The 22,202-nt window shown below is 37.5% G+C and overlaps 1 protein-coding gene across 5 annotated transcripts in view; it reads right to left on the bottom strand.

Moving 5' to 3' along the window:
• LOC130141965 (tyrosine-protein kinase Fer-like) overlaps positions 1-22,202 on the bottom strand; it is a 224,729-nt gene that overhangs the window by 11,399 nt on the left and 191,128 nt on the right. For all 5 annotated transcript variants that reach the window (XM_056323318.1, XM_056323319.1, XM_056323317.1 and 2 more), the window contains one exon: positions 1,643-1,797. In XM_056323318.1, coding sequence (XP_056179293.1) covers positions 1,643-1,797 — 155 coding nt within the window. The remainder of the gene's footprint in view (positions 1-1,642; positions 1,798-22,202) is intronic.

The following is a 22,202-nucleotide window of genomic DNA, read 5'->3' as shown; positions in this document are numbered from 1 at the left end:
GATGAGGAAGTCTGTGTTGGCCCCTGCTAAGGCATAGGCCTGTGTTAGCCTAAAGTAGGCCTATGACAAGGCTTTGGCAGATTTATAGTGGATTTCAACAGTGTTGATAAATGGGGTATCAGAACTAAAATAATTCATTTTCACAATTTGCAAGTCATATGCTATAAAACATAACTTACTTGAAGATAAAACTTGTTATACTACCTCATTGGTAACAGAATGCCAGGTATAATGTTAGAAATAATATGGAATTTTAGAAGAAACCCCATCATTTTCAGGAGAAAATTTCACAAAAAATAAACCTAAAGCCTCGTTTTTAAGTTCTGTTACCTTCTGATGGTAACTGATGGTTCTGATTCTCTCTCACACTGTCGTAGATATTTTTTTTTTTTCTCCTCCTTCATATGCTGTCACAGAGGCGCTACCACCATTGCTGATTAACTTGGACTTGGGCAGTGGCGGGTCTGTCCTGGAGCTGGCTGGCATTCTCTCCAATGGACATGGGCAAAGATTCTGGCATCTTCTCACAGAAGCCACCACTTAGCCCCCCTGCTACCAAAACCTTGCCATGCAAACCCATTAGACACAGAAAGCTTCGACCATATTTTGAAAGCTGAATATTAGACTGCTGAATACTTTAATCAATGTTTGAGACAGGTTATCGTCCAAACACTGCAGAAAAACTCTTAAAACTGGCTGGGTGTTGATTCATTTTAGGAAACAGCAAATAAGTAGATATGTTAATCAGCTATGCATTCTTCTGTATGGTGTGGAAAATAGCATAGTCTCATAAATACAAAATGAAGGTGTCATAAAAGCCAGTTTCCTGCTGGACTGGTATGGCTGTGGAGAAAGGGGTTCTATTATATATCAAATAAACTACAAGTACTTTTGAAACACTGAAAATAAAAATTCAAAACACCTTTTATAAGTAAAGAATTTTACTTTTTTAAAATAAATGTACTTTTTAAAAGTAAAGAATAGGTTGAACGAAGTGTTTTCAAAATATGACCTCATTCATTTAATATGCTGCTGCTTCTTCACAGCTCACTTAGAAGAACTTTTTTTTCTACTTTTACCTACAAGCTAAAAAGCTAAATCCAGATGTTTTTATTTTTGTTTTCAAACTACTATATTATGGACCACTTCACTCAATCAGAAATAATAGATTTTTTCCCCCATAACAGCATAGTAATATATAAACAAAAGCTGCAGTTTAAAAAAAATAAAGCATTTTTTTTCTCCAATACAATGATTTATTTAATCATTTATTTGATAGAGTGCTCTAGAATGTTAAATTCTTCTGCCCTTTTTCTTAAAAAAAGCCATAAATATGCAGTATTTCCCACTCACTGGAACAACTTAACAACATAACCACAGCATTATTTTACTGTTGAATAAGTATCGAATTTGATGTTGCTGTCTTGTTCTTTTGAAGGGAAAACAGTATTTTTACATAACTTAAATGAGGCTGAAATATTATTTTTAAGGTAACTAAAATATTTTAAACAACTGTTGATCTGAACTGGGAAAAAGGAAAAATTATATATATATATATATGCTCAAATATTGTCCATGTTATAGTCCCCTTGCACCTTATACTGTATATTCTTTTTACCAAAAAGATAAGATATATCCTTACCATAGTTGAGAGCTTCTGGAGCAGTCCACTTGATAGGAATCTGCTTTAAGCCTGATGATGAATAAACTCCATCATCCTCTTGACGAGACATTCCAAAATCGCTTATTTTCAAAATGTTGTTTTCGTCTACCAAGCAATTCCTTGCAGCCAGGTCTCTAAGTTAGAACAAGAAATAACCACCCCATATTTTCACACATTTGAAACTACTAAAAGTCATGTAAAATGTGAAGAAAATTCTTAATTAGTGTACTGGGTCTGGTTGGGATGTAGTCAACCTTCTTCAGAGCAGCCCATATGGTACTGTGTTTTGGATTTGACTAAAACAATATTGATAACACACCAATGTTTTAGCTGTTGCTGAACAGTGCTTACATTGTGTCAAGGCTGCCTCTCTTTCTTGCTCTACCTCTGTCAATGAGTAAGCTAGGGGTGGGCAAGAGGTTGGGAGGGGACACAGCTGGGACAGTTGACTTGAATTAATGAAAGAGGTATTCCATGGCATATAATGTCATGCTCTGCAATAAAACTGGAGGGGAGGAGAGGTTGGAGTTTTCCCTAAGTAGTTGTTGTTTGGAGACTGTATGGGCATTGGTCAGCTTGTGGGAGGTGGTGACTGACTGCCTTTGTATCATTTTTTATTCTTTTTTCCTTCACTTATTAAACTGTCTTTATCTCAACTCATGAGTTTTTAACAATTTTGGTCTTTCCCCCATATAGTTGCAGGGGAAGTGAGAAAGCAGCTGGTGAGTGTTTAGTTGCTGGCTGGGGTCAACCCACCGCAAGTAGGTTCCTATATCTTTTCTATCATAGCTGAATTTATCAGTAAGAGTGAGTATGTCACAATATAGACTAGGTTTCTAGACACCAAATAGATATGCATTTAAAAGATGAAATAAGCAGATGTAAGGCAAAGAGCTGCTGCTGCTATACTACCCATTGAAGTCACTGAAATAAATCCACAGATTAACAACTTTAGTTGATGCAAAATGAGGCAGAATTCAAAGCAGCAGCCCAAAATGTTTTCTCATAATTGTGAAAGATACTGAGAAGCCAAAGAATTGGCTTTATCTTACCTCTCCTATTACAGTTTCCATCAAAAATCAAAAGCTACTGAGCATTATAGGAAAATATTTTTTGGTTCAGTGTTGGATGAGAAGCTCAGAAAAATCAACATCCTTCTTTTCCCCTCCCTCCATTTCAAACATGCTTTTCAACAAGAAACTGTAAATATATAGGGCTTTTGATAGGAAACCACTGTGAAGAGTCAATATTACAGATAACTTTGCTGTTAAATATTTGTAGTAACTCATCACACTTTCTAGATGGCCTTTAAAAAACCCCCACAAATATGTTGTTTGTTTTCTCTTCCTTCTCCTTATCTTTCCCCAAAGCAAACATCCCAAAGAAGTACAGGTATAATTGCATGGATTTTAGTGCCTCTTTCTCTCTGGGGAATTGTTTTTCTTTTCATACAGCATTACTACTTGCTGCAGTAATTCCATAAAAACAGTATTTAACTTAGAAAAGCAGCAAATGTTCCTTATTTTCCATTGTGAAAGCTGTACAAATTGAGCACAAATTACAGTGAGATGCTACAGAACAAGTTGATTAGTAAAAGAATATGTTTTTCACTTTCTCATACCAAGATTATGGAAGTTTCTAGTGATTATTAAGAACAAAGTAAAAAGCCCCTTCCTCCAACTACCAAAGAGTAAAAATTAATATTTCATTTTCAAACACTAATCTGGTTTCTATAAAAACAAACAGCACAGTGATCACATGTCACTAATACAAGTTGAATATGCTGAAACTACAGAAGATAGCTCCCAACACTTTTGCTAAAAATATAACAGCAAGTTATAGAGTAAGTGGAGGCAATTTCTTCATGCTGAGAATTGTCTGTCAGTGAAGACTTAAACCTCGTAAACTTTTCTTTAAGAACACCCCTGGAAAGAACTACAGAGGAGATAATACCTAGGATTTCAACTGAATTCCATCAGTTAAAACTACAGCCATGTTATTAAACCAACAGGACAGATTGCTTCACTGAAGCAATTAGCCATTTTATACCTCCTCCCCGGGTCAGGTACTTAAAATACACTTGGCTGATAAAAACAAGCAATTAATTAGTGAAAGAATCAGTATACCTACACTGCATATTTAATTCAACCAAAATATTCTATTATCTAATCAAAAAAGAAGGGGTGGCAGGTCTACAAGTGTAACTTGGTTTTCTGCGGACTACAGACACTTCCTCTCTTCCAGCCACTTCAGGTAACTTGCAATTCTGGCTGGCTAACTAAATAAAAACATACCAGTTTCTGAAGTTCTTGCTACTCATGTGCTGCTATTTTTGCTATATGTGGACATCATATCAATAGTATGTGCCATATCAATTAATCTGTGTCTAATAACAGGAAAAAATATTAGAGCGTCAGAAGTAGATCCTTCCAAGTGTTCTGTGTTAGCCTTCTCCTTTATACTTTTATTTGGTTTTTTTTTCCATATTGTTGTAGTTAACACATAAAGAATAATAATAGAAACTATTAACTGTAATACTAATCATTCCTTTCAGTTCCTAATGTCATCCTCATTGTCACAGATGGATAGTGCTAGGAAACTAGAGAAGATCCAAGTTAGATGCAGTAATGATTTCTCAATAATCTCAACTCTTCTACTTGCTATCCATAAGATATTGTTCAGTTTTTCCCAGCTATAAAATTAGTAGATTTCCCCACCTCAGAGGAGAAGTGACATTCAATTACTCCCTGTAAAGCATTTTGAGATTTTTCAGACAAGGGATTTAAAGATTTTGCAAAAACAACTCAAAAGTATCACAGAATGGTTGAGGTTGGAAGGGACCTCTGGAGGTCATCTGGTCCAACCACCCTGCTGGAAGACAGTGTCAAAGGCCTTACTCAAGTCCAGGTAAACAATAGCCACTGCTCTCCCCTCTTCTACCAGGCCAGTCACTTCATCATAGAAGTTTATCAGATTGGTCAAGCATGACTTCCCCTTGGTGAAGCCATGTTGACTACTCTTGATGACTTCCAGCACTTTATGTGCCTGAAAATGGTTCCCAGGATTAGCTGCTCCAACACCTTCCCAGGGATGGAGGTGAGGCTGAAAGGCCTGTAGTTCCATGGGTCCTCTTTCTTGACCTTCTTGAAAATAGGAGTGACATTTGCCTTCCTCCAGTCTTTGGGCACTTCTGGTGGCCATGATTGATCAAAGACTGTCAAGAATGGCCTCACAATTACATCTTCCAGCTTCCTTAGCACTTGTGAAAAACAAAACAAAAAAGCCCCAAACAACTGTCTTCAGTAACTGAACACAACCACAAAAACCAGGCTTATATCTAAAAACACATTCTTCCACAGAACCTTTATTTTCTCCACCTGTAAGACTAAAATGTATCCCTGTAAGACTAAAATGTATCCTATATTCCAGGAATAGTCTGCATTGCACTGCTCACTCTCACTGTAATCAGTGAGAGTTATCATATAAAATGATTTATAGCGTTTCGGTGAACATATCCTTGTGAACTAAGGTTACAAAGATAATAATAATAATCAAAAGGCAAACTTTGGAAGTAATATAGGTCAAAGAAAACAGGAGAAAATAAGAACTGACAATAAAGCTTAAGTATTTAAATTACTTTAGTAGACTATAATATGGTCTAGGCAGAAATTTAGGTTGGTAAACAAGTAGTCTATTCATAAATGTCAAATTTATGGAAAATAACAACTATATTGAAATAAAAAATGTATTCACTAGATATTGGAAGGTGTTAAGTGTTTTTAAAAATGCTCTAAGTAAGGATAAATATTGATATATATGTATGTACACACACACACTATTGAGTATAGTAGTGTTCCTAATTCAAAATTGCAGATTTATGTACATTACTGTCATCATCCCCACCCTCTAAGAACTTACTTGATGACCATTATGTACCTGATTTTTTCCAAGTGCTTTGCTATATATGTGATAGATTGTGGCATGTGTCATGGTAGTAGATGATGGAAAGTTACAGCATCCCATGCAGAATTGCAGAATGGGATGCATTTGGTTTACTAGGGCAAAGCAAATTGTTTCATTTACTGAGGACTGTACAGCTCAATAAGGAAACCACTGCATGCAGTGAAATTCACCCTCAGTCCTACTGTACACACCTTCATGCTATTTCCTTTTCTACAGCTAGCTTTTTTGCGCAAGTGAAAGTTGTCCTGAACTCTGTAAACACAGTAACAAAGAACAATCTTAAGGAACTGTTGTACAGAAAACTATATTCATATTTTCTCTACAGTAGTTATTGGTAATGCCTTCATATACACATATCTGAAACAAAATAAAGATATAAAGTTTACTTATTGTACAGTCATTTCTGATGAGCAAGTGTACTATGAGAATCAGAAGATTATATTCTTTTTTATAGTCTGCAAAATGGTTAGCTACTAATGAAAAAATACACAATTACAATAAGGTATACTTTGAGGTAGATACAAAAATATTTGGCATACTAAATTATAATATATAATTAAATTATTTTTGTAGAAGGGGTGGCAGTAGGACTTTAGGAAGAATACCTTCCCCAATGTTTATGTTTCAGAGACAAACTTTCTGTTTTACTTCTTGACCATGATAGAGATCACTCATATCTCAAAGGGCATAAACTGTTCCTGTAGAAGTACACAAGTAAAGCACAAGCCTACATAATGTTCATAATGTTATCACCTCTTTTTTTTTTTTTTTTTTTTTTTTTTTGTAATCTCCTAATACTTGGTACCTGATATAAAGACTCTGGTTCTATGAGCTGAATAACTGTGTTAATTATGAATCTCAATTTTCATTAAAAAAGAAAGAGTTTAATCTAGATGACTGTTAAAAAGAGACTGAAAGTTACCTTGGAGTTAAGAGGCAAATAAAACATACCCCAGGCTTCCTATTTTCTGAATGTTTTGCAGTTTTAAATGATGCAGTACATTTTTATAAATAGCGAGATTGGTATTTCTATGTGGAAGAGAGGGGAGCTGATCCAGCCTCCTGCTGTGATGAGTGACAGGGTCACTCCTGCTTCTTGGAGCTTTCTCACCTTCCTGTTCTGGGTACATTTTTATTAGGAAGAAACCCAAGTTGGTACCACACATTGTATGGGAACTGTTACCTACAGAGGTAATAATGGAGGAAAATTAAACAACTGTTAACTTACTGCTTGCAGCCTGGAGAAGGCTCCAGTGAGTATACAGATCTATTGACACATTGTAAAACTTTTATCTTCTTTGAGTTTTACTCAGGTAAGTTACCATGTATCCTCCATTTTCCTAGTAAAGCAAGATTTCTGTATCAGCTATTTTAAAAGAGGCAAAGAAGGGCATGGCACACAATGAGCAGTTCCTGAAGAGAAGTAAGTATCATCATAGCAGACTTAGAACCTGGAAATGGAGCAATAAACCAGTATATGAGCTATTCCTCCCACCATTTCTCTATTTCCATGGTTACCTTCACAATGTATGCATGTGGGACAAATATTCCTATCAGTAGCATCTACAGGTTTTTCATCTGCATTGTTTTTCAACTTTTAAAGAACTTAATAGTTATTGTTTGTATTTTTCTGAACAATTATTTTAATGAAAACTGCATCATAGTCAGTCTATAATATAGCCACCTTTGTACTGATATCCCTGTTGATTTTTGTAACACATTTTTCCCATGCGCATCTGATGGCATGTAATGTGCTAAGCAAAATGTGAGACTTAGGAATGCCTAATGCCACACACAGGAATAATACCACTGCTGGAATGACTCTTGGATTTCAATATTTCCTATGCTAGATGATCTATAGATAAACTTTATTAAAATTAAATTCAGCTGCAGCAATTCCTATGATGTTGAACTGCTGGAAACACTGCAGAACATAACAGACACAAATATGTATAAATTTGATAACCATAACATTTTTGATATTCATTGATATGCAACTGAATTATAAGGAAAAACATGTGTCTAAAAAGTGATTATCCAAGATAGACTCTGACCAGAATATAATAATCACAGAAGTACCTGTTTGTTTTTTTTAATTTTACCTTTCTAGCCTTGTTTGCAATTTATAATCACATTACTGGTGAATAGATTTGCCTGCTCTTCTGGACCTCAGTTTCTCTGAAAAACATTAAGCTAGAGTATATGAAATATTTAGGGAAAAGAAGGGTGAACAGCAGCTATGACAGCTGTAATGTAAAATGCATGGAACAGTCATTGCAATACAGACAACTTCCATGAGACTAAAATTCTGTAAGTGTCATTTAGAAATGCAAGTCAAATGTAAGTCAGCTTAGCTTTAGTAGTTGGATTTAAAGATGAAAGCAAATCTCAGGATAGAAATTGGTCTCTAACTCGCTAAAAAGAAGAAAGTGTGAAAGAGATGAGGCTGGAGCATTATGAAACTGCTAATGAAGTTGGAGATGTGAGCTAACTCTTCCTATATAAAAATAAGAAAGGAAAAAAAAGTATTTTCCATACAGTTAAAAACAGTAAATGCCTGCTTCTTATTTACTGTAAATGTGATCCACAGTGTGAAATCCTGGCTCTACTAAAGGTAAATAACTTAATGGAATCAGGAATTCAACCATTGTCTTCAAATTCAAGTTGTTCAAGTATTTTACTATATTTTTTCCAGCTTTGTTTAGTTTTTCTAAAGAATACATAATTTCTTGAAAGGGAAGCATTCTGCAGACTTGCTCTGCAAATGAATTGATATAACACAGGGGAGTAATGCACAGAAAAGTGGGGCCTAAGAATTTACAAAACCAAAGTAATTACTTGGTGACAGGACAAACTAAATGCCCTTTTTAAAGTAAAGAATAAAAATATGAGTTGGTAGCACATATTATTTTTGGGAAGCTGTCCTGGTTTTGGCTGGGATAGTTATTTTTTCTTCTCAGTAGCTGGTACAATGCTGTGTTTTATTTTTAGTATGAGAATAATCTTGATAACACACCAATGTTTTAGTTGTTACAAATGAGTTTGTATTGGAAAGTGTGGCATGATGTAAATGGTATGGAATAAGGGGTGAATTCTGTCCTGGTTTCAGCTGGGACAGAGTTAATTTTCTTCTTAGTAGCTGGTGCAGTTCTGTGTTTTGGATTTGGTGTGAGAATAATGTTGATAGCACATGGATGTTTCTGGTTGCTGCTAGGTAATGTTTATACTTAGTCAAGGACTTTTCAGTTTCTCGGGCCCTGCCAGCCAGAAGTCTGGAGGGGCACAAGAAATTGGGAGGGGACACAGCCAGGACAGCTGACCCAAACTAGCCAAAGAGGTATTGCATGCCATGGGATGTCATGCTGAGTATATAAACTAGGGGGGAAGGGGGGGTGGCTGGGGCTTGCCAATCGCTTCTTGGGGACTGGCTGGGCAGTCAGTGGGTGGTGAGCAACTGTATTGTGCATCACTTGGCTTTTTCCCTTCCCTTCCCTTTGGATTTTATTCCTCTCCACTTCTCTTTCCTATTCATTATTATTTTATTTTATTTCATTTCATTTCAGTTATTAAATTGTTCTTTTCTCAGCCCTTGAGTTTTACCTTTTCCCTGATTCTCCTCCCCATCCCGCTGGAGGGGTGGGGTGAGTGGGTGGGGAGGGAGCGAGTGGCTGAGTGGTTCTTAATTGCCAGCTGGGGTTAAACCATGATAGAAGTGACCATGGCAACTAGTATAATAAAAAAAAAGATATCCTCCGAATCTAAATGCTAATTTTACATAGCTTGGCTGAAATTTACTTTAGACACACAGACATACACACACACACACACACACTTCACAATCTTGAGGGATATGGGCCAGCTGAATAGTAGTGTCAGGACATTGAATTTTAGGAGAGCAAGCATTTAGTTGTTTAAGGAATTAGTGGATGGGATTCCCTTGGGGAAGCTGCCCTCAGGGACAAAGGAGCAGAATAGACCTGACAGCTCTTTAAGAACATCTTTCTTAGAGTGCAAGAGCTCTTGATTCCCATGTGTAAAAAATTGGGCAAGGAAGCCAGGAGAACAGCATAGCTGAGTAAGGACCTCCTGGTCAAACTAAAGTGTAAGAAGGAAATGCACAGGCAGTGGATGCAGGGACGTGTATCCTGGGAAGAATATAGGGACGCTGCCTGGATGCATAGGGATGGGATTAGGAAAGCTAAGGCACAACTGGAGCTGAATTTGGCAAGGGATGTGAAGAATAATAAGATGAGCTTTTACAGGTATGTTGAATAAAGGGATACGAAGAAAGGCTGAGAGACTTGGAATTGTTCACCCTGGAGAAGAAAGGTCTCCAGGGAGACCTTATTGCAACCTTTCAATACTTAAAGGGGGCTTCTAAGAAAGATGGAGAGAGACTTTTTATCAGGGCTTGTAGTGACAGGACAAGGGGCAAGGGTTATAAACTGAAAGAGGATAGATAAGATTAGACATAAGGAAGGATTTTTTTTTTTTTTTTTTTATGATTAAGGTGGTGAGACACTGGGACAGGTTGCCCAGGGAAGTTGTGGATGCCCCGTCCCTGGAAGTGATCAAGGCCAGGTTGGTCAGGCCTTTGAGCAACCTGATCTAGTGGAAGATGTCCCTGCCCATGGCAGCATGGCAGGGGAGGTAGACTAGATGATCTTTAAAGTTCCTTTCCCACCCAAACGATTCTATGATTCTATGATATACATATACGCTAGAAGTAATAGAACTTCAGGATACTTTTTCAAACTTTTTAAATTAGATTTCCCAATAATCAGACTATTTTTCTGTAGAAGAATGGCTGCAGAAGCATGGCCACAGAATCCCTAAAGATCTGCACAATCCAGGCCTGAAATTAGAATAGGCCTGGAATTAGAATTGTGCTGAAGTTGTTGTGCTGAAGTTAACAAGAAAGTGGCCTTGATCTATTCTTGAATCCTGAGACCAAGTAACTTTGTTGTACTAACAGGCCATGGCTGTAACAAGCTGCAGCTGTTAGGGAAGACAGGTGCAAGGCCAAGGGAGATAGGGAGTGGAATGTGAATAAAGGGAGTAGCAAACCGCAAGGCTAAAACATAGCAATGCAAATAGCTGCATGGATAGAATGCTTGTTCTAATCATGATAATTAGTGGTGTGAGAGCAGCGCGCGCTTAGGGGCTAATAACCAATTATATGTTTGCTTTGGGAACATGCTTGTGTATCGAGGCTATATAAGAAGTGTTAGAAGCCAATAAAGATGAGCAAGATGCATAACTCATATTGAGTAATTTCTTGACTCCAGCGGACCCCTCTCCCAACATTTTTTCTTTCTTGACTTTTAATCACAGTGCAGTTTGCTACATTTATTGGATAAGTTAAATCAAGTACTTTATCTCCTTTGCAATGTTATCATTTAGCTTCCTCTGAATGTGAATTTTGCCTATATTTTTGCTTTCTTCTGAATTACCAGTTTATTTACCACTTTTTAATATCAGTGTCCAGAGCTGCATATAGTATTCTGTTCAATGTGATTCACTGTTGCCTTACAGACTATCTATTTCTAGTGCATGGATATCTATTGTTATTCTTTATGCTAACTCTGAAAAATGGGAGATGTTTGATATGCTATGCTATAAATAAAATAAATTTGTCATGAATATGCATATCAGAATATAAAAGAAGTATATGATGCATCAGTGAAAGTGGTGTATATAGCACAGAATTTTAAGGGAAATAAGTGAACAATATTGTTGTTTGTTTGTTTTTTAATATTAAACCAATAGCTGCAACTAGTAAATTAGCTGAAGTGGATCTGAATTGTGTCCAACAGGTATGTTTACATTATCAAATAATTCAGTGCAAGAGAAACAGACTGAAGTGGCTGGTGCTAAGGCTCCTCAGATTTCCCTTACATGAAGTCAGAGAGGTTTACTTAGGATTAAATGCAGTCTGGTCTCCCATGCCAAACATGGTCACAAACTGTGTGCTGCAAAGCTAACATACAAATTATGGCTTCCTAAACTGCAGGCTTCTTTAGGGAGCACCACTTTGTCCAGCATATCAGTGCCACATCATTACCATCATTGCTCACAAAAGACTCCATATTATTTCTGTTCCTTCTCATGGCATTTTGAGTTATATCATTGTGCCTAATGACTGCCCTACCTTCCAGCTCAAAGTTTGGACATCTACTGCAAGGCATCAAAACACCAGTAGGAGTGAACTGTGAGAGTTTAAAGAATAGATTAAAACTATCATAGAATAAAACTATCAAAGAAAAATCCTGGCTCACAGTCAAATATAAAAGATTACCAGTCACTATAGCAGTTACTTATAGCAAGACTCCAAAAGGAAGCTGAAGCACTTCAATACAGTGTCTACTTCCTGGTTAAAAAAAAAGCTGGAACTGTATGTTTAAGGATGAAAATATGTCTTTATGTTTTAGATTGGAAAATCTTCCATAACTAAAAATTTTTCTTAGGGCTCCCTCTGCTTGACTCTTTCTGAAGCTTACAATGCTTTCTTGTGTTAGTGTCCTGGTTTCAGCTGGGATAGGGTTACTTTTCCTTAGTATCTGCTGCAGTGCTGTGTTTTGGATTTGGCGTGAGAACAATGTTGATAGCACACTGATGTTTATAGTTGTTGCTGGGTAACATTTATACTAAGTCAAGGACTTTTCAGTTTCTCAGGCCCTGTCAGCAAGAGGGCTGGAGGGGCACAAGGAATTGGGAGGGGACACAGCCAGGACAGCTGACCTGAACTAGCCAAAGTGGTATTTCATGCCATGGGATGTCATGCTCAGTGGCATGCACTGGGGGGGGGGGAGGGGGGTGTTTGGCCGAGGCCTGCCGATCATTGCTCAGGGACTGGCTGGGCATCAGTCAGTGGGTGGTGAGTAATTGTATTGTGTATCACTTGTTTTCTTTTCTCCCTTCCCTTTGGATTTCATTCCTCTCCCCCTCTCCCTCCTTTTCATTATAACTGATATTATTATTATTGGTCTCTTTGTTTTATTTTATTTCAATTATTAAATTGTTCTTATCTCAACACTTGAGTTTTACATTCTTTGTAGAATTTTACATTCCCGCTGGGGAAGGGTGAGGGGGAAGTGAGTGAGCGGCTGCATGGTACTTAGTTACCGGTTGGGGTTAAACCATGACAGTCCCCCTTCCTTCTTCTTCCCCCAGTTTATATACTCAGCATGATGTCATATGGTACGGAATATCCCTTTGGCTGGTTCAGGTCAGCTGTCCTGGCTGTGTCCCCTCCCAATTTCTTGTGCCCCTCCAGACTTCTGGCTGGCAGGGCCTGAGAAACTGAAAAGTCCTTGACTTAGTATAAACATTACCTAGCAGCAACCAGAAACATCCACGTGTTATCAACATTGTTCTCACACCAAATACAAAACACAGCACTGCACCAGCTACTAGAGAAGAAAATTAACTCTGTCCCAGCTGAAACCAGGACACATAGATTCAATAATTCTTACAGCTCCATGTACCTTGATGTTCTCTTTCAATCTTCCAAATCAGTTAACATGCCGATAAGAGTTTCTTCACTGACTGCAGCCTTGCATACGGGATTTTGAAATATCCTTTGACAAAGCGTAAGTCCCTCTTTCCGTCAGTACTCGCAGTGGTATAAAAATGTTTCATAAAAGTATGTGCTCACACTGTAATTCTGCCAAAAAACATAGAAAGAGGCTAAAAACTACAGAGTAATGAGAAAAAGTGAAAGAAAATAACATGCGCTTTGCTTACTGTATATTTTATTTTATTAATTCTATAGTAACTGTGGTTCCTTTAAGATGTATGATCCAACTGGATTCAATTTCTCAAGGATGCATTTGCTCAGATTTGTTCAGTCTTTTTTAACCAATATCTATTGTAACCGAGTCTAACTTTCATTATAGCTGAAGAAAAATAACCTTACCTAAGATTATCTCAGCTTTATGAGAAAAATATCTTGATGCTCTAAGAAAGATCAATAATAGGTTGGAAAACAGTAATTACTTAGTTATTTGATATGGAGAGCTATATGCCATCTATGGTCATGCAGAAGTAATATACCCTCTAAAACATAATGCTTTTCCATTAGATAAACTTAAAAATCAAATTTTTCATGGAGGCAAACTAAAAGCCATTTTATGTTCTTCCTCCATCTTGCTATTTTTCACTGTGTACACAGCCACACATATATACTGAATATAATATTTCACTAATAAAACTACAGCAATGTAAGGCCCTGAAGTACTTCTGAAAAACTTCTCAAGACACAGGGAACAACTGCACTAGAGTAAGGTATATAATCATTGGTATTATTGGGGGACACACACCAACCAACCAACCAACCAAAAACACAACAGTGGACAAATTTCATCAAACTCATAAAACAGCTATAAACTTGTATGCATATATGTGTGTGTACAAGGAAGTAGAAAAGGGAAATATGTTTATTCTCCTCATAAGAGCAATATAGGAATTCATTATTCATCATCAATGACATACAGCCTAAGAATTTTCAATTAAAATTAGTGACACCTTTGATACACTCCTTTTTGGGCTGTCAAGAATCAGTATCAGGAAGCCAATAAAATATTGAACCATAACATGTACAACGTATATTTCCTTTTCTAGAAATAATAACTAGAATTGTCCATTATAAGGTAAAACCAGGAAAAGTTCTACATTGGAAAGAGAAGTAAGTGTATGTTTGAGAGTGTTTTGGCTTTGTTTAGCAAATATTGATGCATATACTTATATTTTGGTCCATGATCTATATCTCATTTCTGAGGTGACCTTCTTGGCTGCCCTTCTTCACCCCCTCCCTAATCCATCTACTTCTGGGTTTTTTTATCATATGATCTAATTGGCTGTTCATATCTGCATTAATACCTCCTTTACCCACTGTAAAAATGAAATCCTGCAATCCATCTTTTTTCTACAAACTATTAAAAAATAGCTTAAAAAATCTGTGAAATTACCACCACTACAAATCAGCCATAACTATGCATTCTTACATCTCCTTGCTATGAAACATTGGTATTTAGTGTAGGTAATGGTGTTCCCCAGTGGTCAGTACTGGGTCCAGTCCTGTTCAACTTATTCATCAGTGACCTGGATGAAGGGATGAAGCAAGTTTGCTGATGATACAAAACTGGGAGGAATGGCTGATTCACCAGACGGCTGTGCTGCCATTCAGCAAGACCTGGACAGGCTAGAGAGCTGGGTAGAGAGGAACCTAATGAAGTTCAACAAAGGCAAGCATAAAGTCCTGCACCTAGGGAGGAACAACCCCATGCACCAGTACAGGCTAGGGGTTGACCTGCTGGGGAGCAGCTCTGCAGAGAAGTACCTTGGAGTTGTGATGGACAGCAAGTTGACCACAAGTCAGCAGTGTGCCCTTGAGGCCAAGAAGGCCAATGGGATCCTGGGGTGCATTAGGAGGAGTGTGGCCAGCAGGTCAAGGGAGGTGATCCTCCCTCTCTCTACTCTGCCCTGATGGGGCCACACCTGAAGTACTGTGTCCAGTTCTGGGCTCTCCAGTTCAAGAGAGACAGGGAACTACTGAAGAAGGTCCAGTGGAGGGTTGCAAAGATGATTAGGGGACTGACACCTCTCCCTTATGAGGAAAGGCTGAGAGAGATGGGCCTTGTTTAGCCTGGAGAAGGGAAGACTGAGAGGGAATCTTATCAATGCATACAAATATCTTAAGGGCGAGTGTCAAGAGGATGGGGCCAGGCTCTTTTCAGTGGTGCCCAGTGACAGGACAAGGGGCAGCAGGCACAAAGTACAACACAGGATATTCCATCTGAATATAAGGAGGAATGTCTTTACTTTCAGAATGACAGAGCACTGGAACAGGCTGCCCAGAGAGGTTGTGGAGTCTCCTTCTCTGGAGACATTCAAAGCTCGCCTGGACACGACTCTGTGCAATCTGCTCTGGGTGAACCTGCTTTAGGCAGGGGATTGGACTAGATGATCTCAAGAGGGTCCTTCCAACCCTGACCGTTCTGTGATTCTGTGTTGCCCTTTTGGACCTTCTCCTGAATCTTGGGATCCTAACATGAGTTCCACATGACAGAAAGACCAGATCATTAGCTGAGATTATAAGGAACGTATTCATTGTTATTCACTCAGATATATAAAACCAGGAATACCATCTTACTAGCAAAACAGTTGTGATGTACCTATGCTGTATAGCAAGAACAAATATACTTCCTGAAAAAGAGTTTTGTAAATTTCATTTTCCCATTCGTTTCTTTTCCAATTAGGCAGTGAAACCTGGAATGGTAGTGACAATGGAAATGAAAGGTAACAAATGCCAGAAGGAGAAGCTCTGAACCAAAAAAAGTAAAATTCTTTACTTATAAAAGGTGTTTTGAATTTTTATTTTCAAATTTGATACTTATTCAACAGTAAAATAATGCTGTGGTTATGTTGTTAAGTTGTTCCAGTGAGTGGGAAATACTGCATATTTATGGCTTTTTTTAAGAAAAAGGGCAGAAGAATTTAACATTCTAGAGCACTCTATCAAATAAATGATTAAATAAATCATTGTATTGGAGAAAAAAAATGCTTTATTTTTTTTAAACTGCAGCTTTTGTTTATATATTACTATGCTGTTATGGGGGAAAAAATCTATTATTTCTGATTGAGTGAAGTGGTCCATAATATAGTAGTTTGAAAACAAAAATAAAAACATCTGGATTTAGCTTTTTAGCTTGTAGGTAAAAGTAGAAAAAAAAGTTCTTCTAAGTGAGCTGTGAAGAAGCAGCAGCATATTAAATGAATGAGGTCATATTTTGAAAACACTTCGTTCAACCTATTCTTTACTTTTAAAAAGTACATTTATTTTAAAAAAGTAAAATTCTTTACTTATAAAAGGTGTTTTGAATTTTTATTTTCAGTGTTTCAAAAGTACTTGTAGTTTATTTGATATATAATAGAACCCCTTTCTCCACAGCCATACCAGTCCAGCAGGAAACTGGCTTTTATGACACCTTCATTTTGTATTTATGAGACTATGCTATTTTCCACACCATACAGAAGAATGCATAGCTGATTAACATATCTACTTATTTGCTGTTTCCTAAAATGAATCAACACCCAGCCAGTTTTAAGAGTTTTTCTGCAGTGTTTGGACGATAACCTGTCTCAAACATTGATTAAAGTATTCAGCAGTCTAATATTCAGCTTTCAAAATATGGTCGAAGCTTTCTGTGTCTAATGGGTTTGCATGGCAAGGTTTTGGTAGCAGGGGGGCTAAGTGGTGGCTTCTGTGAGAAGATGCCAGAATCTTTGCCCATGTCCATTGGAGAGAATGCCAGCCAGCTCCAGGACAGACCCGCCACTGCCCAAGTCCAAGTTAATCAGCAATGGTGGTAGCGCCTCTGTGACAGCATATGAAGGAGGAGAAAAAAAAAAAAAATCTACGACAGTGTGAGAGAGAATCAGAACCATCAGTTACCATCAGAAGGTAACAGAACTTAAAAACGAGGCTTTAGGTTTATTTTTTGTGAAATTTTCTCCTGAAAATGATGGGGTTTCTTCTAAAATTCCATATTATTTCTAACATTATACCTGGCATTCTGTTACCAATGAGGTAGTATAACAAGTTTTATCTTCAAGTAAGTTATGTTTTATAGCATATGACTTGCAAATTGTGAAAATGAATTATTTTAGTTCTGATACCCCATTTATCAACACTGTTGAAATCCACTATAAATCTGCCAAAGCCTTGTCATAGGCCTACTTTAGGCTAACACAGGCCTATGCCTTAGCAGGGGCCAACACAGACTTCCTCATCACTCACCACTATCTAGCATAAATTCCTCATAGTTTGTTCATAGTTGCACCTCTGGGGAATCTTTTTTCTGTTATGGAGGATTTTAAAGTAGGTATTATCAGTTTACTGAAATGAAACTTCTGCTGCAAAAAGCTTTGATAGCAAACCAAGATAGGGTAACCGGAAGCTATAACTTTACTGTCTTGCCAAATCTCTGTATTTTGATTGGGCCTGTCACGCTTTGATCATGTGCACATAGAAGCTAATAGCAATTATTGGATAGGTAACATAGTGTTATAACTATAAAAGACAGCAGCACCTCTTGGAAAGAGATAAGAATCATCCATCAAGACCCTCTGTCTCCCACTGAACAGAATAGCACTTAGCCACTGATTTGATTTGGGTGACTCAGCAAGCTGAATGTGAGGTATCAAACTGCTATAGCTTATTATGTTTTGCTATATTTGTGTACAACACATGCAGATTAACAAGGATTTATCGTGTCCTTCCTTCTCGATCCCATCAAAAGCAGCAACGAATCATCTTTCCATTCAGTTTGCCCAGGAACCCAGCTTGATTCTCAGCCTAGCTCCTTCCCACAAAAAAATGGGCAAATACCTGGAGACTTATCATTTGCCATCTGAAATAATTACTCCTATAGTTCCTTCTCCCCTGAATATTCTGATTATAGAGCTTATGTCTCAGTGATTCTAAGTCATGTTATCATTCAGGTATTGAGATCCTTGAATGATGAAGGCTGTCTATTCAATTAGTACACGTACTTTAAAATTAGTTCATGTTTACTTCTGTAGTGTGTTTACATGGCAAGGTTTTGGTAGTGAGTGGGCTACGGGGGTGGCTTCTGTGAGAAGCTGCCAGAAGCTTCTTCTATGTCCATTGGAGCCAATGCCAGCCAGCTCCAAGACAGACCTGCCGCTGGCCAAGGCCGAGCTAATCAGTGACGGTGGTAGCGGCTCTGTGATAGCATATTAAGAAGGGGGGGGGGAAATATCTGCGCTAGTGGGAGAAGAGAGGAGTGAGACTATGTGAGAACAACAACTCTGCAGACACCAAGGTCAGTGAAGACGGAGGGAGAGGAGGTGCTCTAGGCACCGGAGCAGAGATTCCCCTGCAGCCCGTGGTGAAGACCAGACCATGGTGAGGCAGGCTGTCCCCCTGCAGCCCATGGAGGTTCACAGTGGAGCAGATATTCACCTGCAGCCCATGGAGGACCACACACCAGAGCAGATGGATGCCTGAAGGAGGCTGTGACCCATGGGAAGCCCACACCGAAAAAGGTTGGCTGGCAGGACTTGTGACCCCATGGGGGACACACACTGGAGCAGTGTGTGAAGAACTACAGCCCGTGGAAGGACTCACGCTGGAGAAGTTCATGGAGAATTGTCCCCCATGGGAGGGACCCCATGCTGGAGCAGGGGAAGAGTGTGAGGAGGAAGGAGTAGCAGAAACAATGTGTGATAAACTGACCATAACCCCATTCCCCTGCACCGCTTGGTGGGAGAAGGTAGAGAAATCAGGAATTAAGTTAAGTCTGGGAAGAAGGGAGGGGTGGGAGGAAGGTGTTTTTTCGGATTTGATTGAAATAAATTAAACTAATTTTCCCCAAGTTGAGTCTGTTTTGACCGTGAGGTAATTGCTGAGCAATCTCCCTGTCCTTATCAAAACCCACAAGCCTTTTGTTATATTTTTTCTCCCCTGTCTGTTTGAGGAGGGGAGTGATATAGCAGTTTTGGTGGGCACCTGGCAATCTGCCATGGTCAAACCACCACACTATTTTGTTTGATGCATGTTTTTTTGATGGATCATTTTTTCCACTCTCTTGAAAAGTGCAAGTTAAAATAATTGGTTTGTGTTTTGCCATTCTAATAATATGGTCATAAGTATTGTATTATTTGCATAGGTAAAACTGAAAGTGTTTAAGGATACCAGAGTGAAACAGAACTTAATGCACAGTATTTCAAATCTACATGACAGCCATTGAGCATGTGAGTTCTAACTAGCAAAATTTAATGGTTGGAGGAAAATGAGGAATACAGTCATTTGGTCATTACATGAATGATACAGTGCTGAAGAAAATAAATAAAAGTGCCTTTTTTTAAACACTTATAGATTCACCTTACATGACATTAATAGCAGTCACAAAAATATTGTAAATTAAAAAATTCAGGTTGAGAAGTCTAGAAACTGGATTAAGGCAAATGAAACTGTTAGAGTTGTGTATGAAGTCATGAATTAAATCTTGATGCTACTGGAGCATATGAAGATTTAACCTTTAGTTCAGTGGTTATTCTTCAATGCCATTCCATGCCATTATTTTTACTTGGGAGTATATGATTTCCATCACTTCCAGCAACTGAAAAATTGCTTTAAACACACTTAATAAAATTACATATTTAGGCCAAGGTTTAGGGCATTTTTGCTTCCAGTTATCTCAAAATTAAAATGCACTTTTAATGTATGTTTTTCCAGTACTACTTTTACACTTCGTTGTAATCTTAATAAACTATTGTATTTGTTTATGAAAGGGTATGCCCTTTTTTTCTCCAGAGAATTAATTTTACAGAAGTTGTACTTTCTTTTAAAAAAAAATCACTTATATCTATCAAATTACTTTATTGAAAAGTTTTAAATTACTGGATGCCAAACTGAAGAGAGTTGATATATAGACAAGAAAACTAATTTTACTACAAAAAGCAAAGTGAATGTCCCTAATTAATCATGATGAGGGTAAACTTTGACCTGGTAGTTTGCCTATGAACAAACAGAATGGAAAACCCAAGCTGTGAAAGGACCCCCAAACGATCAGAACCTGAGATTGTACCATGATCTTTCACCAATATAAGAGGATTTTCTTGGTAGTGTAAAAGATTAAATATTTTCAGCTACAGATACTACCTCTCGAACAGGGGTCCTCAAATACGGCCTGCGGGCCAGATATGGCCCCCCAGGGTCCTCAATCCAGCCCCCGGTATTTACAGACACCCCCCCCCCCCCCGTTGGGGGTTGGGGGGGGAAACCAAGCAGCCGCAAATGACTGCCTGCCACTTCGCGCGCCGGCCCCCTGTTTAAAAATTTTGAGGACCCCTGCTCTAGAATGTCATTCATTTCAATTCAGACCAGTTCAAAAAAGAGGAAAAAGTATGTTCCAGGTTAAGTGGTAATATAATAACTTCCAGCATAATTTTTGTGAGTGTCATTTCCACTTCCCTCATCGCAAAGAATGTATTATGTTTTTTTTCATTAACAGACAGTAGAATTCAGGAAACAGTAACATCTAAGGAAGTCATTGGCAGATAATAGTTGGGATTGACTGAAAAGCAGTCTGAATGTGAACCTTGCTCTGCTGTTATCCTGCAACACAGGATTTCATTCACCAGAGCTGCTATTTTAGTTTCTTTCAAAAGTACCCAATTCACAGGGTTAAATTAAGTTTTCAGGTCATATATAAGTTATATATAAATAAATGGAGTATTCATGGTTCCTTAAAAATACAATACTAAGAGTCAAATTGTGGATTAGAGTCAAGAAGTTACCTTGTAATGGTAAATCTAACCTCTAATTGCTAACTGAAGAATGAGATATACCAACACAAATAGCAAAAGTGGAATCTGTTATACAAGCCTAACTACTGTGAAAAAGAATATATTTTTAAGCTTTCCTTGCATTAATGTTTATTGGTGAATTCTATTCCACAGATATTCCTATTTCAATAGTTTATAAGTAAGTCTACAGAATTATTCTGCAATAGCACAATTAAACAATTTATCTCTTCATGACATTTCAAATCATTATCCTAGGAAAAGTGACATACTGAAATCTCAGAGGTCAGAAAGAATTGGAATGTTTTACCCATTTTATGGGAAACATACAGGATGACATTCAAACACAATCAACAATGGGGAAACATTACTGTAAAATGAAAATATCAACCTTGTTAAAACCTTTAATTTAATAGACACTTTAAAACATTAATATAAGGGACTATCTTTGGCTGATCAAACTGCATTACCCAAATGCCATTCAATACACAGACTGTGTATTCACTAGATATAGGATGAAAAATAAATGAAAATTCAATTAAATAAGATGACATATTATAATATAATTGTATTTATAATTACAAAAATAAAAAAATATTTCTTGTTATTTATTTTATATGTAGAAACTTCAGTTTGCCATTCTAAACTGAGAGACGGCAAAATCTAATATCCTATACTAAACTGGCCTCTGGGAACTAGTCATTAGTAATGCTAGCCTCAGAATGACCATAGTTAAACCACAACTTTGCTTTGCAGTTTTATTAATAGATGTCTTGATAATTTAAAATTTAATGAGTGTAGCAATTTGCAAAGATTTTTATTGCTGAAATTCCCAATAGCAAGTAAGATCTGTCCTATTTGTCACAAACTTAGGTTGAAGAAAGGTTTGTTCACAAACAGCAGGTGATGAAAGAAATGTGGCATTATAAAAGACAACAGAACTTCGAGTTCTACCACTAATGCAACAAACATTATTTTAATATAATAATACACAATCAATTGTTTATTTATATAACACCAAAAAGCCACAACTAAAATATATATTTCCTACACACTGTGATCACTGACATCTCTGGTAACAGGACTGCAGCACTGAGCCTGATTCAGACATAAATATATTCAGATATTACTTTACATCATACTCTGATCATCTGAACCCATGCATCGCTACTGAAATCAGAAGCCTTCTGAACTATTTCTGCAGCTGTGGCAAAGCTAAATCTGAGATGTGGGACATAACTAA

This window comes from Falco biarmicus, chromosome W, assembly GCF_023638135.1.
Source record: "Falco biarmicus isolate bFalBia1 chromosome W, bFalBia1.pri, whole genome shotgun sequence".
NCBI lineage: Eukaryota > Metazoa > Chordata > Aves > Falconiformes > Falconidae > Falco > Falco biarmicus.
Note: the sequence above shows the minus strand (reverse complement) of the source record. Positions and strands in the feature narration are given on the sequence as shown.